The sequence below is a fragment of the Gadus macrocephalus genome, chromosome 2, assembly GCF_031168955.1.
Source record: "Gadus macrocephalus chromosome 2, ASM3116895v1".
NCBI classification, from domain to species: Eukaryota; Metazoa; Chordata; class Actinopteri; order Gadiformes; family Gadidae; genus Gadus; species Gadus macrocephalus.
In genome coordinates, this window is record NC_082383.1 from 18,982,924 (window position 1) to 18,998,924 (window position 16,001).

Here is a 16,001-nt window from a genome sequence, read left to right on the forward strand (position 1 = left end):
TCTCGGGAGTCGGGGTTTGTTTACCGGCGTTGCCGCCTATCACATGATTTTAGACTCGACGATTTCGGTTGAGTATGTGGGGATATTATTATTTATTTATTTTTTTCCTTTTTTAAAAGTGGTGGGGACAAAATTCGTTTTTCAAATAGTTGGGGGGACATGTCCCCCCCGTCCCCCCCGTAATCGACGCCTATGGTTATGTTACTTCTACAGTTGAAGTACGACTGATGATTTGAATCCTCGTCTTTCAGGGGTCTTTTCGGGTTTATTTTTTTCTCACGTCGCGCCCCCCCTGAAGAACTGTGGGGCGCGCCCCCCAGGGGGGGCGCCCCACTGGCCTAAGTGGATCGTGAAGTGCGTCGTACGAGCATCGTAGTTTTCAAACCGTTTCCCGAAAGCATCGTTGGTAACGAACGTCGTGAAAACGCTCGTAGCTAACGAGTGCTCCAGGGTACTCGTAGGACGCTAAGAGCATCGTTAGCCTACTATAGAGGGAACTCATTATTGCATGCGGGTGTCTTCATTCATAAAAAATGAAAACATTGGATATTATGCATTAATACAAATTATTCTAAAGAGGTCAGAGACTCCGTGCACAGCCCTGCCTTGCCCAGTGAACCAAGAAACCCTGCGCCGTGACAAACGGGGGATTTGACCACCTCGATTTTACACAGGAAACTTGAGACAAGAAGGTGAAATCGCCGGGCGTGCCAAGCTGCGACCGAACCGGCTCGGCAGTGTAGAAAGACCTATAGCCAGGGTTCGAGTGGGTGCCAGTGGGGGCTGAGCAGCAGCATAATACAAAAAAAGCTATTTTCCCTTCCACATGCAGAGTTATATTGACCTTAAGTGGGATAATAGAACGTCGGTCATTATCGTGAAAATAAGCCCGGACAGGGCGAACCGGACGGCGACGCAAAATGGAGGTGCTTCGACCTGAAAGGGTTTATTTTCGATAATGAGCAGCTAACTAACTTCGCAAGGTGTTTTTATACAATTTGTTTGTTACAAACTTACCATACGTAGCGTTGATCAGCAGAGAAATAGTTAGCCAAAGACGTTGACGTCGCTTAGCAACCGAAGAAGCTGGCGTTGTTGTGAAGGGCCCATGCAAGTGAACGGAGCGTTCCACGGCACTGAGAAGAGCCGTGTCATAATAGCCCATATTTACGTCCTATATCCCCCCCCCCGTTGAAATTCAGGTACGGTCTCCCCCCACCGTCAATGACTTTGTCCCAATATCTCGGGAGATATTTAACCCTTTTTAACCCCATTTTCCTGCGACATTCCTGCGTCTCCCCTACGTCATAGCCCGTTTCAGCACCATGTCAGTGGACAGGTATAATCCTACGAACGTCGTGAGTGCAGCGAATGCGCGTTCACGTTAAGAGGAGTTTCGGGAAACGCTCCAAAGAAATTAACGATGGTTCGAAAGATCCATCGTGAGAATGATCTTACGAGCGAAGATCCATCGTTATCGGGAAACTGGGCCCCGTTTCAAACCTCAGTCATTTTTCTCATGAACTATTGACTGAAAAAACATTGTTTTACTTGAAATATATGGCTCTTGGTCTCAAGTGTTACGGATTTAAGAAAATATCTGGAATATGGTTAGGATGTGAAATTATTTAGACCTATTGTGGTGTGGGGATTGCTGATTCAAGCAGCTGCACCTGCCCTGGATCAAGCTGATCAGACCCAGGAGCAGGGGGTGGCTGCGTACCTGGTGTCCATTAGAGTAATCAATGGATAGGTTAAATTGCCCATCGAATGTCAGAATTCCATCTGCTCTCTAGCTTATAAACATCTTGCCAACTCCCTGTTATAAAATATATGTATCACCATCTCTACCCTGTGACTGTGTCGGAGGGCCCCAGAAAAAGGCACTTATGTGGCCTGTAGCAAGGTTAACCAGGCACACAATGCAGGGCTTCTCCGGCACAGGGAACACAGGAGGGCAAGCCAGTCAGCATACTGGAAGAGGGCAGCCAACTGAAAAGCATCTAGCAGCAGCATCCTCCAGCAGTGCCAACTGGTATCCTCAACCTCCAGAGCCACTGGAGTTCCCAGCTCTGAGCTGGATGGTCAGCTGAAAATCTTTGCAACAAAATAATTTTTGAGAACAAGAATTTACAGTAGTGCATACACCTGGAATTTATAATAATTTTAATATAGTACCAATCCTAAATACAGATACAAGAAAAATATAGACAATATTGAACACAACACAAAACCTCTCTTATTCAGGAGTTTCTTGAACGAAAAAGTATCAACCTCTCCCTCTACCTCTTATTCTACCTGTCAAGCTCTATCTCTCTTTTTCTACCGGTCTCTCTCAATCTCTTCTTCTACCCGTCTCTATCCCTATCTTCTACCTGTCTCTCTCCTTCTCTTTGTCTACCTGTCTCTCGCCCTCTTTTTCTACCTGTCTCTCTCCCTCTCTTTGTCTACCTGTCTCTCTCCCTGTCTCTCTTTCTACCTGTCTCTCTTTTTCTACCTGTCTCTCTTTTTCTACCTCTCTTTTTCTATCTGCCTCCCTCCCTCTACCTGTCTCTCTTTTTCTACCTGTCTCCCCCTGTCTCTCTCTCCACCTTCTTTCTGTCATCCCAATTCCCTGCCTCTTCTATCCCTCCATCCCTCTTTCCTATTCACCCTACCTCCTCCTAATGGCTGTGCTGCCTTGCTTGTAGGCTCAGCAACAGAACTTGGCTGACACTGAACATAACAGGTCTCCTTTAAAATGCAAGCTTTCTCTTGATTTTAAGTATTGCATTGTGGACATAATATTTAACATCTTTCCATGTTCGATTGCTAAGGACTGGAGACTCTTTCGCAATACAAAGCATGCAGTCTGTCTTTGCTGGCACCCTCCTTAGCGAGATGAACTTTGCCATGCTTCGCCCGACTGCAGTCCTCTCCTGGTCAGTCCAGGGTCTCTTTATATGTGTTTTTGGAGCATCTATAAATCAGAAAACAAAGTGGTTGATTAGAGGATAGGTTTACCATTTTTAAACTCTGACGTCACTAAAATGTTGATTACAATAATCTAAATTTGTATAAAGCATAGTCTCACTTTGCTGTTGAGAAAATTCCTTTGCTCCTACGTCTTTCCATGAGGCTTAAACTGTCCGGACCGGTTAATTGTTCAGGCCTTCGATAAGTGTAATCAATCTCCTTTTAAAAAATGGGCAACTCCCAGTAGACATTCATGTACATATGTATACATGTTCTACTGAAAAAATCAAATTATCACAATTCTTTGACTTTATTTTGCAAGTGTGCAATATTAAGTGTTCAAATCTGCTGTCTTGGCTTAATCTCCACATGATGCATGAAGCAAAGCTACATTTCATGTGATTTAAAAATTAGTTGCAAAAACATAACAGACACGAGGGACTACACTGAGTTCCTAATTATTGAAAAGGAGATTTAAAAAAAGCAAACATGCGCAGAAAGACTACATTTATTCCAACCAGAGAAGTTTGATCCGAATAAGTGTTTACATGGTTATTAGGCGCAACACAGCCACTAATTATACAACTGCTGTCAAGTCTGTATCTTCAACTTTTGCATGTACTACTATGAAAACTACAGCTTCAATAACCAACTCTTTCAAAAACGTCTAGAATTAGCAGAGGATGGGTCACCGCCCCAACATTCACAGGAAGGTATTCTAGACTTGGAGACAACGCCACTTCTTACACTGGCCCATTATGATTCTAGGTACACTTAAGTAACCACCTAAAAACAACTTAGTAATCACAAAGAACACCATAGTAATAACACTTTAGTAATGACCCGTAGTCCTTTAGCAGTGACCCGACTACTAACACGTAGTCCAATCAATCACCTAGTCCCAGTGACTTGTGCTTTGACAGCAAGCACCACTTGTATTTCTGTAAGAGAATTTTCTGAAGACAATATATCTTACCATCATCATTACGTCCTCTGTTAGATGCAGTCTTCTTTCGCCCCTTAACAGGGGGTGTTGTGATGCGTAGCTCCTCTCCATCTGAGAAAGCTGAAATAAGCAGTACAGTGAAAGTACTGAAGACCCGATTCAGACCACTTCACTTGTGTTTATATTGCCTGGACTCACCCCAATCATAATCTTCAACATAGTTTTGTTTAGTCTTTCTCCTCTCAACAGGTGGTCTTGTTGCGGTCGAGGGTTGCTTCTCTCCACCTGAGATACATGACATAGTACAATGAAACAATCCTGACCTCAGACTGAGAACATTACTTGTGTTTTACAATGTCTGGACTTACACCCATCATCATCACTCTCATCATGCCTTCTTTTAGTTGCAGTCTTCTTTGGCCTCTTGACAGGTGAGCTTGTGGTTGACAGGTGTGGCTGTTCTCCATCTGATTAGAAAGCACACATTAGTACAGAAAAACCTTAAGCCCCAGTCATGCTCACTGTTTGGAAAGACTACCCTTTCTTGCCTATCTAACATATTAGTATAGCAGTGGAGAACATTACTTGTGTTTACCATGCCTGGACTGGACCTACCTCCATCATCATCACTCCCATCATCCTGTCCTTTAGCTGCAGTCTTCTTTTGTCTCTTAATAGGTGGTCTTCTGGCGGTCTGTTGTCGCCACTCAAAGTCTCCATCTGTGAAAGATGATGTTTTAGTAGAGTGAAATACCAAAATCTTCATCTGAGAAGGATGACAATAGTACAATGAAACAGTCCTGACCTCAGACTAAGAACATTACTGATGTATACAATGCCTGGACCTACCCCCATCATCATAACTCCCATCGTCATCATGTCTTTTAGTTGCAGTCTTCGTTGGCCTCTTGACAGGTGGGCTTGTGGTTGACAGGTGTGGCTGTTCTCCATCTGATAAGAAAGCACACATTAGTACAGAGAAACATTAAGCCCCAGTCATGCTCACTGTTTGGAAAGACTACCCTTTCTTGCCTATCTAACATATTAGTATAGCAGTGGAGACTTATTCTGCGAACCAGTCTCGCCACTCAAAGTCTGAGTTCCTACTTGTGAACTCGAGACCAACCAATCTACCCCGACTTCACAGGGAATCAGTTGTCTAACATAACACAACAATGGCAATGGCCTCCACCTGAAAAGCTTGGAGGTCGGAAATTGGAAATTCAACTGGGAAATTCGACCACCAACTTTGTCTGGAACACAGCATTAGGTTACCTTCCCATATCTAGACTGCCTCTAACATAATGTCTTTGAGTTTCCTAAACAATTTTTTTCATACTTTTATAGACTACTTCAAATAAAGGTGTATTAAAGCTTTAGGTCTGAGGCACTGTCAACCAAATTAGTTGTTTCAATGTGAATTTCAACTGTGAGTTCAAAGGGCCTAAGAAGGAATTGATTATATTAACATTATCATGATATATATTACTTACCATCATTAGCTTCCAGTCGTCTGTCTACATTTGATGTCCCTCTCTCTTTGACTCCTCTCAAGCCTTTGGTTGAGGTGGCTTCATGTCCTTTACCTATGAAAATGTTCACGGTAGGGGAAATAGAAAACTAAAATTTACAGTAGGTCAAAATTAGTAGATAGATAACTTTATACCAAAATAGAAATTTCGTTGTTGCAGCAGCAATTCAAATAAATCACAAAAAAGACGAACATAAGTTACAAAAGCGAACAATACAGTATATACTAGAGCTGTCAGTTAAACGCGTTATTAACGGCGTTAACGTAAACCAATTTTAACGGCGTTAAAAAAATTATCGCGCGATTAACGCTATTTATTTATTTTTTGGCTCAAAACAAAGAAGCAATAGCCTGACTGCTATGTTCAAATGACATTTGTTCAAAGCAGTCGTTTAATTGCACTATAGGCTCTTTTTTTGTATCGTCCTGTTTTGATCAGTATATGCCAATGTTGTTATCAATAAAAAATCATTTGCACAAGGCAAGCCGATGCACTTCACCATGTTGATAAGAGAATTAAAATGAGAAGAATTATGGGACAAAGAAATCAAGGGATATTTAGCATAGAAAAATAATTTGCGATTAATCGCGATTAATCGTGAGTTAACTATGACATTAATGCGATTAATCACGATTAAATATTTTAATCGCTTGACAGCTCTAGTATATACATATACCAAAAACAAATATACTGATTAAAATAAGTAGATTAAAACAGTACAATAAAACATTATCAATACAAATATACATACCAAAGACAACTGAGTCCAGTGTCTTCAGATTCTTCCCTTTAAGCGCCCCTGCTCCATGCTCCATTGCTAACAGTAGTTTCCCAATCTTGGCTACCTGAAATGTTTTGTCAGTTTGGCGGTAATAATCGCAATGGACTCTTATGTCATGTCCCATAAAACGAGCTACTTGTTCCAGCTCTTGATTATCAAGGTCCAGGAGCTGGCATAAGGTAGCAACATGCTTTCTTAGTTTGGTTGACCTAAGGAGTTCTGGGTGGCTTGCCTTGCTCTCTTTGGCATATTTCCGAAGGCAGTCACATCCACGAATATTGGTTTCTGTTCCGATCCTGGCAAACAGAAATGGGTTGTCATCAATTACGCCAACTTCCTTCCGTTTTTCAATCATAAAGTCGAGAGATGTTTTTGTGCGATCAAGAAGGAGAATGGGCACTTTTCTACCTCTCTTTCCACGTGTCACTATCCGAGTCAGCCTGTGGCTCAGTTGTTTTTCCACTGCTGATAGGGTTTCATATATGTCCTCATTCACAGGGCCGGTGTCGGCTTTTAGATATGTCTCCAAGGTTAAGCGTGATGCTTCTCCTTCACGCTTCTTGTTAAATACTATTATTTGTGCGAGAAGGCTCTCAGTTAACTTTTTGTATGCTGTGGTGTTGCTCGCACACTTTTTCAACTCCACCTTTGCCTCATCCTCAATTTTCCTCAGGTAGTTCTGCAGAGTAACAACGGCCTTTGTCAAAGGTACACTGTCTTCTTTGTTCCACCTCCGTTGTTCCATTGTGCTGTGAGCATTGGTTGACACGAAAGTGGACCAAGAGCTATCTAGCAGCTGCTTAAACTTCTTGGCCCTCTTCTCAGTTAAAACATCCGACGTCATCAAACAATGTCCAATCCAGGTTTCTGTTGCCCCTTTGAGAGAAAATCCAATTTTGACAGCAGTAGATGGCTTTCCATATTCGTTGGTTTCTGTGTTGTAGTTTGACACCCTCCTGGCTGCTTTTACTGCCAGGTCAAACTTTGTTGGATCACATATATCTTTAAGACTTTTCACACTCTTGTCAATCTTCTTTGCAGCCAACACAAACCTTCCCAGTTCTCTCAACTTTTGTGCGATGTATCCATGTTGAGATTGTTCACGGCCCTTTCTTGCAAATAATGCATCTCCATACTTACATATCATCTCATCACTTCTGATGTGAGAGGTTACATTATCTTGCAACATAGTATGAATAACCTTTGTAACTCCTCCAGCTGATTCCATGATTGGAAGAAGTTGCGAGGAAGCTTTTTGTACTCTTCTTCTTTTGCCTTTCTCCGTTTCCCGATTCCTTTCTCCACATGACCTCCCATGTCTCCAGAGTTCAGTCCTCTTGAACATTGCATAACAGTGTTCGCATGGTAGGTAGTCCTGTACAGAAGCCTTCTCAGTGGGCTGTCTCCATGTTACTATCTCCCCATTTCCTTCTTCTAAGACCTTAATATTATGTTGCCAGTCTCCCTTATTGCGAAGGGATTCCAAGAGTGTCTTCCTTTGTTTGGAGCCAGGTCGGAAGCTAAAGGCACGGGCAACATCAGTTTCATTACTGTGTTTTCTTTGTAAATGTCTGGCCATCTTCAAATTGGACTTTGTACAATACAAACAGTAATGGGCTTTATCCCAGGCCCTTGTACCATCAGTTTTCTTTTGGCTTGTTTGAATAGTAACTTGTGGCCTCTTTTTATCACCTTGCAGCTTCCTTTTTCCTTTTAATTCTGAATTTGCTATTGTCTCAGCTTCCAGGATCTCATGTTCCCTCAATGAAGAGTGAATATGGTCTTTCTCTGAGACACTCTCTCTTTCAGTGGACGATGGTATTGAGGGGTGGTAGTCTTCATCTTCACTTGATGTTGGTGGCGTTGATGAGGGGTGGTAGTCTTCATCTTCACTTGATGTTGGTGGCGTTGATGAGGGGTGGTAGTCTTGGTCTTCACTTGATGTTGGTGATGTTGATGGGGAGTGGTAGTCTTCATCTTCACTTGATGTTGGTGGTGTTGATGAGGAGTGGTAGTCTTTGTCTTCAATTGATGTTAGTGGTGTTGATGAGGAGTGGTAGTCTTTGTCTTCACTTGATGTTGGTGGTGTTGATGAGGAGTGGTAGTCTTTGTCTTCAATTGATGTTAGTGGTGTTGATGAGGAGTGGTAGTCTTGGTCTTCACTTGATGTTGGTGGTGTTGATGAGGAGTGGTAGTCTTTGTCTTCAATTGATGTTAGGGGTGTTGATGAGGAGTGGTGGTCTTTGTCTTCAATTGATGTTAGGGGTGTTGATGAGGAGTGGTGGTCTTTGTCTTCAATTGATGTTAGTGGTGTTGATGAGGCGTTGTGTTCTGCAATGGTTCCGCTGCGGCTGCATAACGCCGTCTCATGAGACAAGTCCACCTACAAGGATTTATTAGATAATATCTTTATTTTACATGCAATTCATCCATAAATCATGATAATTACAATCAGATTTCCAAAAATAGGCCTAAACAAGGATATTAAACATATCAAACACCAGCAGCAAATGACAGGTTAAGGTGTAAGCTTAACTTAATGTTTCAATGTACACAGATGTTTTTCTAAAATTAGGTCTAGGGTGCGGCGCAGGCCGCTGAGGCTGTAACATACACCACTTACCACCGTAAGTCAAACGAGTGTTTATTTTGCGACAACCTGACTTTTTCCACTGTCTGAGTTTGAAGAGGAAAATAAGGGCAATGATAACGGTTTAATTTGGTTTAAGCTTTATAGCTAACTTATCAACTTATCTTCCCTATATGCAAACATAACGTTCACACTGGTCACGTTAAAGGGGACCTATTATGCTTTTAGACTTTTATTACCTATAAACGTTGTTATAATGATTGATAGTCATGTTTAACCATGCACAAAAAACGATGTAGATTGTCGGGAAACTCTTCCTCTCATCTGGGCGCTTTCAGCATTATCTGTCAACGCCTGGTTTCGTCCTTCTCCGCCCCCTAACCCTCCTCCTGCCAACCCAACTCCGTTGTGATTGGTTACCTTCCTTGAAGCGCGTGCGGGCAGATTTGACCAAGCATATGGGGGCGCGGCAGGAGTGCATCCATAGATATATATATTAACTAGATGCCTCGTCCGCGCTGCTGGCCAATGGAGTCGAACGTCACCACTGGCGGCCATCTTACCACAGTAAGCTGATCACCCATAACATTGTGTTGGTAGTGGTACATGTACTTTTTAAATAACCATAACTTGTTCAATTTAACTGATTTTCAAACGGTTTGGTTTGTTATAAACGTCTGAGATGTAGTTATGACACTGCATACTTTTGATAGAATAATGAAAAATAGAATAATGTTCTAAAATAGGTACAATATCATAACCACGTTAATAACGTTTGTAATAAACCAAACCGTTTGTAAATCGGTTGAAAATTTAAGAAAATTTAAGCAAGTTAAAAGTACATGTACCACTACCAACACAATGTTATGGGTGAGCAGCTTACTGTGGTAAGATGGCCGCCTATGGTGACGTTCTATACGCCACCGTATGGCATCTAGTTAATATTTATATCTAGGAGTGCATCTACGTAGATGATTTTCCGGAAATGTGAACAAGTGAATCGCAAACGTTGTTACGAGTGTTTAGCGCTCTGCACAGCCACCTCAGACTGTCAGCAGGGAATACGTCGAAATACATGTAGCCTACGTCATTATTTGACACTTAAGTATGGTTAAACATGACTATCAATCATTCTAACAACGTGTATAGGTCATAAAAGTCGAAAAAGCATAATAGGTCCCCTTTAAAGGCCCACTATGCAACTTCTTTAGACAAAATTACATTAAGTATGCAGGTTGAGAGTTATGCTGATGGTTCTGCATCCATTTCTTGGTCGATTGGTGGGTGTGTCATTTACCCATGTCGCCCCTTCAGTGAAAAAGCGCATATGCAACTTGATCTGTTCGGACCGACACAATCCGGATGTGACGCAGCGGAAGTAACCTCGAAAATGTAGTCAGATTGTAGTTTCGAAAAATGCTTTATGGCACAGACACACACCCAAACATGGCACCGGCTAGATATAAACAGCCAGTTGCGAGGCAATTGTTGCATTCATCATGGATCAATCGACTGATAAGGGACCCAAGAGGCGACTGTCGGTGGAACAAAAGAAGAATGGACCAGAAAAGAGATCAGACACGAGTGAAAGGGGAACTATGCAACTTTTTTGGCTTGATTTACCTTAATATAACAGGCTAAGAGTCATTGCGATGGTTCTATTATACATTTTTGTTCGATTGTTCGTTGTTTCGACTCCCCCTTGCGCATCTTGGCGGAGAAAAGGAATATGTTTCTGCCGGCGACCCGCCGCCCACTCTCGCGGGAGTCTCGAGTCTCGCGAAGTAACGAATTGCATTACGGCACAGACCCCCAAACACGGAACCGGCTCGATATAAACACAAGTAACTAAGGGATTGTTATATTCATCATAGATCAGCCGACTAAAAAGAGACAGAGAAACCCATTGTCGGAGGAACAGAAGAAGAGAAAAGGGAGACTGACCGACAGAGAGGCCAGACACGAGTAAACGTTGGGCAAGCTTTTCAGGAATAGCGTGAACTGAAAGAAAAAGAAGACTGCAAATCAGACGCCGACTCGTCCGTGTTGCTTTTGAAATTGAAAGTACCCTTGGGTGAACTTTGTCTTCGTGGTATTCTTGATGTTGATAGTCTCTGTACAAATGTGTTTGCTCAACCATTTTGTTGTGTGCCCTGTAAAAATTGTTTTCTCAACCGTTTTGTTGTGAGCCCTGTACGTTTCTAGCTTGCTTGGTTGCAACCATATAACACCTTTGTTTCCATGGGTGTTTTGCTATTCGTCTGTCTCGTCCCCCAGATACAGACTGAATCCCCGAATCCAGGTTCTTGTTTAGATTATTATGTTGGCCAAACCCCTTACACTGATTGTTCTGTTCAACCTAAGATAAAACAATTATAATCTAGGATATAAATTCTCCCAGACAACTATAAAAAGGGATGGATTTATGTTTATTGTAATACAAATACACCATTTTAAAAATGTATAACCGTGCCTAAACTTTATGAACATCTACTTCGGACATGGCTCCACGCATTCGCCGGCTTCTTTGAAAACAAATGCACATGGCTCGCGTAGAAGTGCATGGGGAAGGGTCGTCAACGAGTTGTTACGACAGTGTTGTGAAATATCTACTACGAAGCTGTAGGGGGCGCTGTGTAGAGAAATGTGCGTGCCAAAACCAAGAATACAGCGAAGAAATGCCCGAAGTTGCATAGTGGGCCTTTAAATAAATCGCTGCCCAGACAGAGCTCCACATGCCCACACAAACCGCACCGCCGCTCACAAAAAGAACCCCACGTACTTTGGGGTGAATTGCAAGAACATAGGATTTTACCCCTTTTTTCTCTAAATTGGCGACTTATTTCAGTAACAGTGATAAAATGGCATCGATTTTGATCGTGATGTCGGGCGTGTTACTACCGTTAAAACCGGGACATCACGTCGAAACCTTTTTCCCGGGTTTTGACCCTCATGTCTGGCATTTTAATTATACTAATGCAAATAAAATGAAATTGCTTACCTGGGCTGTAGCAAAGGATCTATTTTCACACATTGGGTGGTGAGATCGTAATTTCTTCATTCTTCTTGCAAAGCACTCAATGCTCCATGCACTCCATGCACTCCATGAAGTTGCAGGGCCTTATGTGACGGAACAATTGAAGACCGGAAGAAGCTCGCGGAGTAGGGTAACTGCTCTTCCGCTTAGCTTAGCTAAACTGTTTACCATGGCGGAGGCAGATCGATACCTGTGGAGTCTCTCTCCAACCTACCTAAATTGTCCTACGACAACGTCCTAAGGATCGTTAATCAGCACTCACGTGTCGATACATCTAAACTACGCAAAGGATATAAGTTCTTCTGGGAGAAGTAAATTTTTAATTACAGAGGTAAGTGTTTCAAATCTGTTGACACTGTGTAGCTTGACTGTGACAGATAGCACTAAGTGTAATACATGTCAGTTAAAACGTATCCTTTTTAATTAATCTTGACGAACCCCAAGATGTTAGGTATAGGTAGGTAGGCACTGCCAGTGCCTACCGTACATGTAAGTGTCGATAGTATGTCAGATTAGCTCCAGGCTACTGTCAGAACATAGTGGCTGGGTGGCTGTCATAGGCTACCAATGCCCATACATTTTGCTGTATGGTGTGTTAATCTTTCCCTCTCTTACTGCAGTGTCAGATTTAGTTGATTTGGAAGTAGCAGGTTAGGGCGAACTGCTACTGTTCCCAGAAGAAAAACGATGAGCCTCACACCTTGCAGGTTACAGTGCTAGGAAGTCAGGCCTGAGTCTGAAATCAAACTCTATCTCGCTTTTCATAGACTTTTGTGAATCAATGGGACTGTTACTTAGGCCTACCTTTCTGACCACTTTAATTATATTTACATTGTGTGATTCAGACAACAGGCCCACCTCGTAATATGTAGAATAATGGATATCCTAGAGAGCATGGTTTCAGACCTTCACAGATTCAGTTGCATGTTCAGTCTGTGTGTGTTTTTATTATTATTGTTTCTTGTTGCTGTTCCAAAATGCTCCTCTCTTTCTCCAGATCTGCTGTTGCCGATGATAATGTTTTGTTTCATGTCTGCTGTTGCAGATTGTCATGTTTTGTTTTATATCTGCTCTTCCAGACACATGACTACCACTTCACAGGGGAGCAAAGCGTGCCAACACCTCTGTCGTGCACCAGTGTTCTGCAGTCATGGACCAAGGACACAGGTTTATGTGTATACCTCAGGCCTAGCCAAACATCCTATAGTCTACTCAATAATAGTATTAGAAGTTCTTGTATATAGACAGACGCAACTAACACTGACTTAAGTGTTGCTACACTGACAATATGATTTATGTGCTGACATATTTTTTCTTTTTGCTCCAGGGGATTCGCCCGGAACCCACTGACCAACTTGTGGTCAGGAAACCCAAGGTTTGGGTTAGGTGTTTTATTTAACACATACATGGACACATACCTCCTGAATGCCAAATAAATATGGCCGAGGGACACACACACCCCATTTCATTTATTTATTTCTGTTAAATGTATATATGTAAATATTTCAATCAAAGAATTGGAAACGAACATTCCTGAACATTTGTTTAAGGTAACACACTCTGAGCACCTTTAAAACAAGCCTGAAGACTTTTGTTTGCATTAGCTTTCTGCTACATCTTAAATACATTGCACTTTCTAAAAAGCTTTTTTAACTTTCCCTTTATTTTCTATTTTAATACTAAAATGCCTTTAACTTTCTATTTTACTAATTTCTTTGCATATGTTTTCTTTTACTTATCTATTTTATTGTATGACAATGTTTATATGTGAAGCACTTTGAGTTTGCCTTGTGTATGAAAAGTGCTATATAAATAAAGTTGCCTTGCCTAACACACACAGAACATTGAATTTCTTTCTGTTAAATGTAAATATGTATATATGTAAATTTATGTTTAAAAAAAAGAATTGGAAACATTAAATAAACATTTGAAAAGGACGGACGGACACAAACACACAATTTTAATTTCTTTCTGCTAAATGTAAACAAAGAACATTAATAAACGTTTGAAAATAGTCATGTGACGTCATGTGTGTTTTAATGTGTAACACTGGGACATCACCCTTCACATCTAAAGGACCTTGATAGGTGGACATCAAGCAACAATTTACCCACAGCTGATTGACAGAGCCTGAAAGAGTCAGAGGAATGGTCGTGTCCCAGATATGATATTCTTTGACCCTTCTGATGGCCCTCTCCACCAAAGTCGGGTGATACTCTGGGGTTTTTCGGTGTCCTCACTGGTGAACCTGGCGCCTCTTTTAAATGGCGGCGTTATGAGGGTGGACCCAACTTCAGAAAGCATCTTGTCGATGACAAAGCCTTTGTCAGCCATGCATGCATCTCCTGGCTGAAGTATACTAAGGATTCCTGACTGCTGTGTGATTTCTGTCTGATATGGAACCAGTGTACAGTTTAGAAATTAAGGTGATAACTCCACATGGAGCAATGCCGATCAGACCTTTGAAGGTGTTGGTATTCTTGTAGTGGGATAATGTTTCAGACTGGAGGGTGAGTGATGAGGGTGCCTCACACCTGATTTCTGTGCAGTCTAGAATCACTTGCACGTTAGGACAGTACTGGGCAAAAAATAATCTCAACCAAGATTTATTTTGTCCTTCGGGTATGCGTGGAAGCTGAGGCATGGTTGTATACGTCCTGACGTAGAGCAACACGGTACACTACAAGAACAACTGCGAACGGGGGCTGCCATTGTTGTTGCTGCTAGACGCGACCGGAAGTTGGATAACCCTACTACGCGTTCCGGAAGCAGGAAGTCTGACATAGGCCTTATGCTTGATTGAAATGAACTTTTCACCTCGCTCACGGAGAGCTCTGATTGGCTTATTGGTGAACAGGCGGCAGGCTCTTAGTAATACAGTGATGGCTAGCGTTTTTTTTAACCCTTTAGGATCCCCCTATTAACCACTTATATTCCCTATTTCGGAATATGACTTGTGTGAAAATATCTCTCTCTCTCTCTCTCTCTCTCTCTCTCTCTCTCTCTCTCTCTCTCTCTCTCTCTCTCTCTCTCTCTCTCTCTCTCTCTCTCTCTCTCTCTCTCTCTCTCTCTCTCTTTATTTATTAATTTATTTATTTATTATAAAAAATATATATAATACATGCAATACAATTAAACACATAATTTATGTATTTTCAACACTGGACTGGGCCTGTGAGTTCAGCAGTGGAGATTACTGTGGTGCATCTCTGCCTTCAGCTCAGCCTTAAGTGATGGCCCATCGGAGGGGCCCTCCCCCCCTGCACCCAACTGGTGCTGCCTGACACAACAGCGGCCACTTGCCCTTCCCCCACCCCAACTACTATGAATCCTACATTCAATGGAAGCAATTGCACATCAATTGGACATTCTTATGGATTGAGTTGTACCAGATCTACTACACACATTGCCCTAGGAAAGCATAAAAAATTAATAAATGCTAAATAAAATTAAAACACACTAAGTTAGAACAATTAATTATAAATACTGAGGAAACAAAAATCTGTAGACGGAACCAAACACAGGGACTTTATCAATTTACCTCTATAGTAGTTGGTGAACAATCAAATAGTGATTAGTGGTCATGCGACCCAAAAGCTATTGAATTGCAAAACGTTGGAAAAAATCAAATAAAATAGCTGAATCAATCCATTAGAAGTATTAACATATCTTCCCGTTGGGGTAACGGGTCAAACGAGGTGTCTTGAATATGTTTAAGTGTAGTAATTAGCTGCCGAAGTTGGAGGCCTTTATCAATAATGACCAGCTATTGATTTGCTTCCCTATAGACATTTTTGACAAATTACATGCTATTTAGCATCTACACGTTGAGCTGAGTCCAATGACACCAAGCATGACCCTCTAACACAACGGAAACGGGGAGGGGAGAGGGGAGTACGGTCCACGTAGGCACTGTATTCTGCAGATCACTATGGCAAGCCGATTCGACATAAATTCGCTAGACTGGATATGTGTTGCATATATCTGCAATTCAGTTTCGCCTGGTCAAAACTAACATTTCGGATATCCGCACCTACATTCCTCCTTTCCACAATTGTCATTTCAGATATCCACTAAGACATTCCTCCTAGGAGAAATGACGTCATTTTCGCCATTAATGTCTATGGGGTTTCTCATTGCAGATATCTACAATTGAGTTG

At 41.8% G+C, this 16,001-nt stretch overlaps 2 protein-coding genes and 1 long non-coding RNA gene across 6 annotated transcripts in view; 2 read left to right on the forward strand and 1 right to left on the reverse strand.

Moving 5' to 3' along the window:
* Positions 1–16,001, forward strand: part of LOC132451816 (microtubule-associated serine/threonine-protein kinase 1-like) — a 75,181-nt gene that overhangs the window by 20,054 nt on the left and 39,126 nt on the right. The window lies entirely within an intron of this gene.
* LOC132451691 (uncharacterized) lies at positions 4,705–11,889 on the reverse strand. Of its 2 annotated transcripts, none has more exons than XM_060044302.1 (4): positions 11,806–11,889; positions 6,185–8,597; positions 5,395–5,481; positions 4,705–4,852 (listed from the first exon to the last, which is right to left on the reverse strand). In XM_060044302.1, the coding sequence occupies exons 1-4, from the start codon at positions 11,863–11,865 to the stop codon at positions 4,722–4,724; spliced, it is 2,691 nt and encodes an 896-aa protein (XP_059900285.1). In that variant the 5' UTR covers positions 11,866–11,889; the 3' UTR covers positions 4,705–4,721. The 2 variants fall into 2 exon arrangements, with proteins under 2 accessions (XP_059900285.1, XP_059900275.1); XM_060044292.1 differs by having other exon boundaries at positions 5,395–5,487.
* On the forward strand, positions 11,917–13,855 carry LOC132451701 (uncharacterized). The gene is made up of 2 exons (XR_009524189.1): positions 11,917–12,172; positions 12,921–13,855. It is a non-coding gene; the product is annotated as an uncharacterized LOC132451701 (long non-coding RNA).

Excerpts from the sequence above, each read along its gene's own strand:
- LOC132451691 (XM_060044292.1), bottom strand. The coding sequence starts at position 11,865 with ATGAAGAAATTACGATCTCACCACCCAATGTGTGAAAATAGATCCTTT. Across the intron at positions 5,488-6,184 it reads ACTGGACTCAGTTGTCTTTG|GTAAAGGACATGAAGCCACC; the intron begins GTATGTATATTT and ends ACATTTTCATAG. Across the intron at positions 4,853-5,394 it reads ACGACTGGAAGCTAATGATG|ATGGAGAACAGCCACACCTG; the intron begins GTAAGTAATATA and ends CTTTCTTATCAG.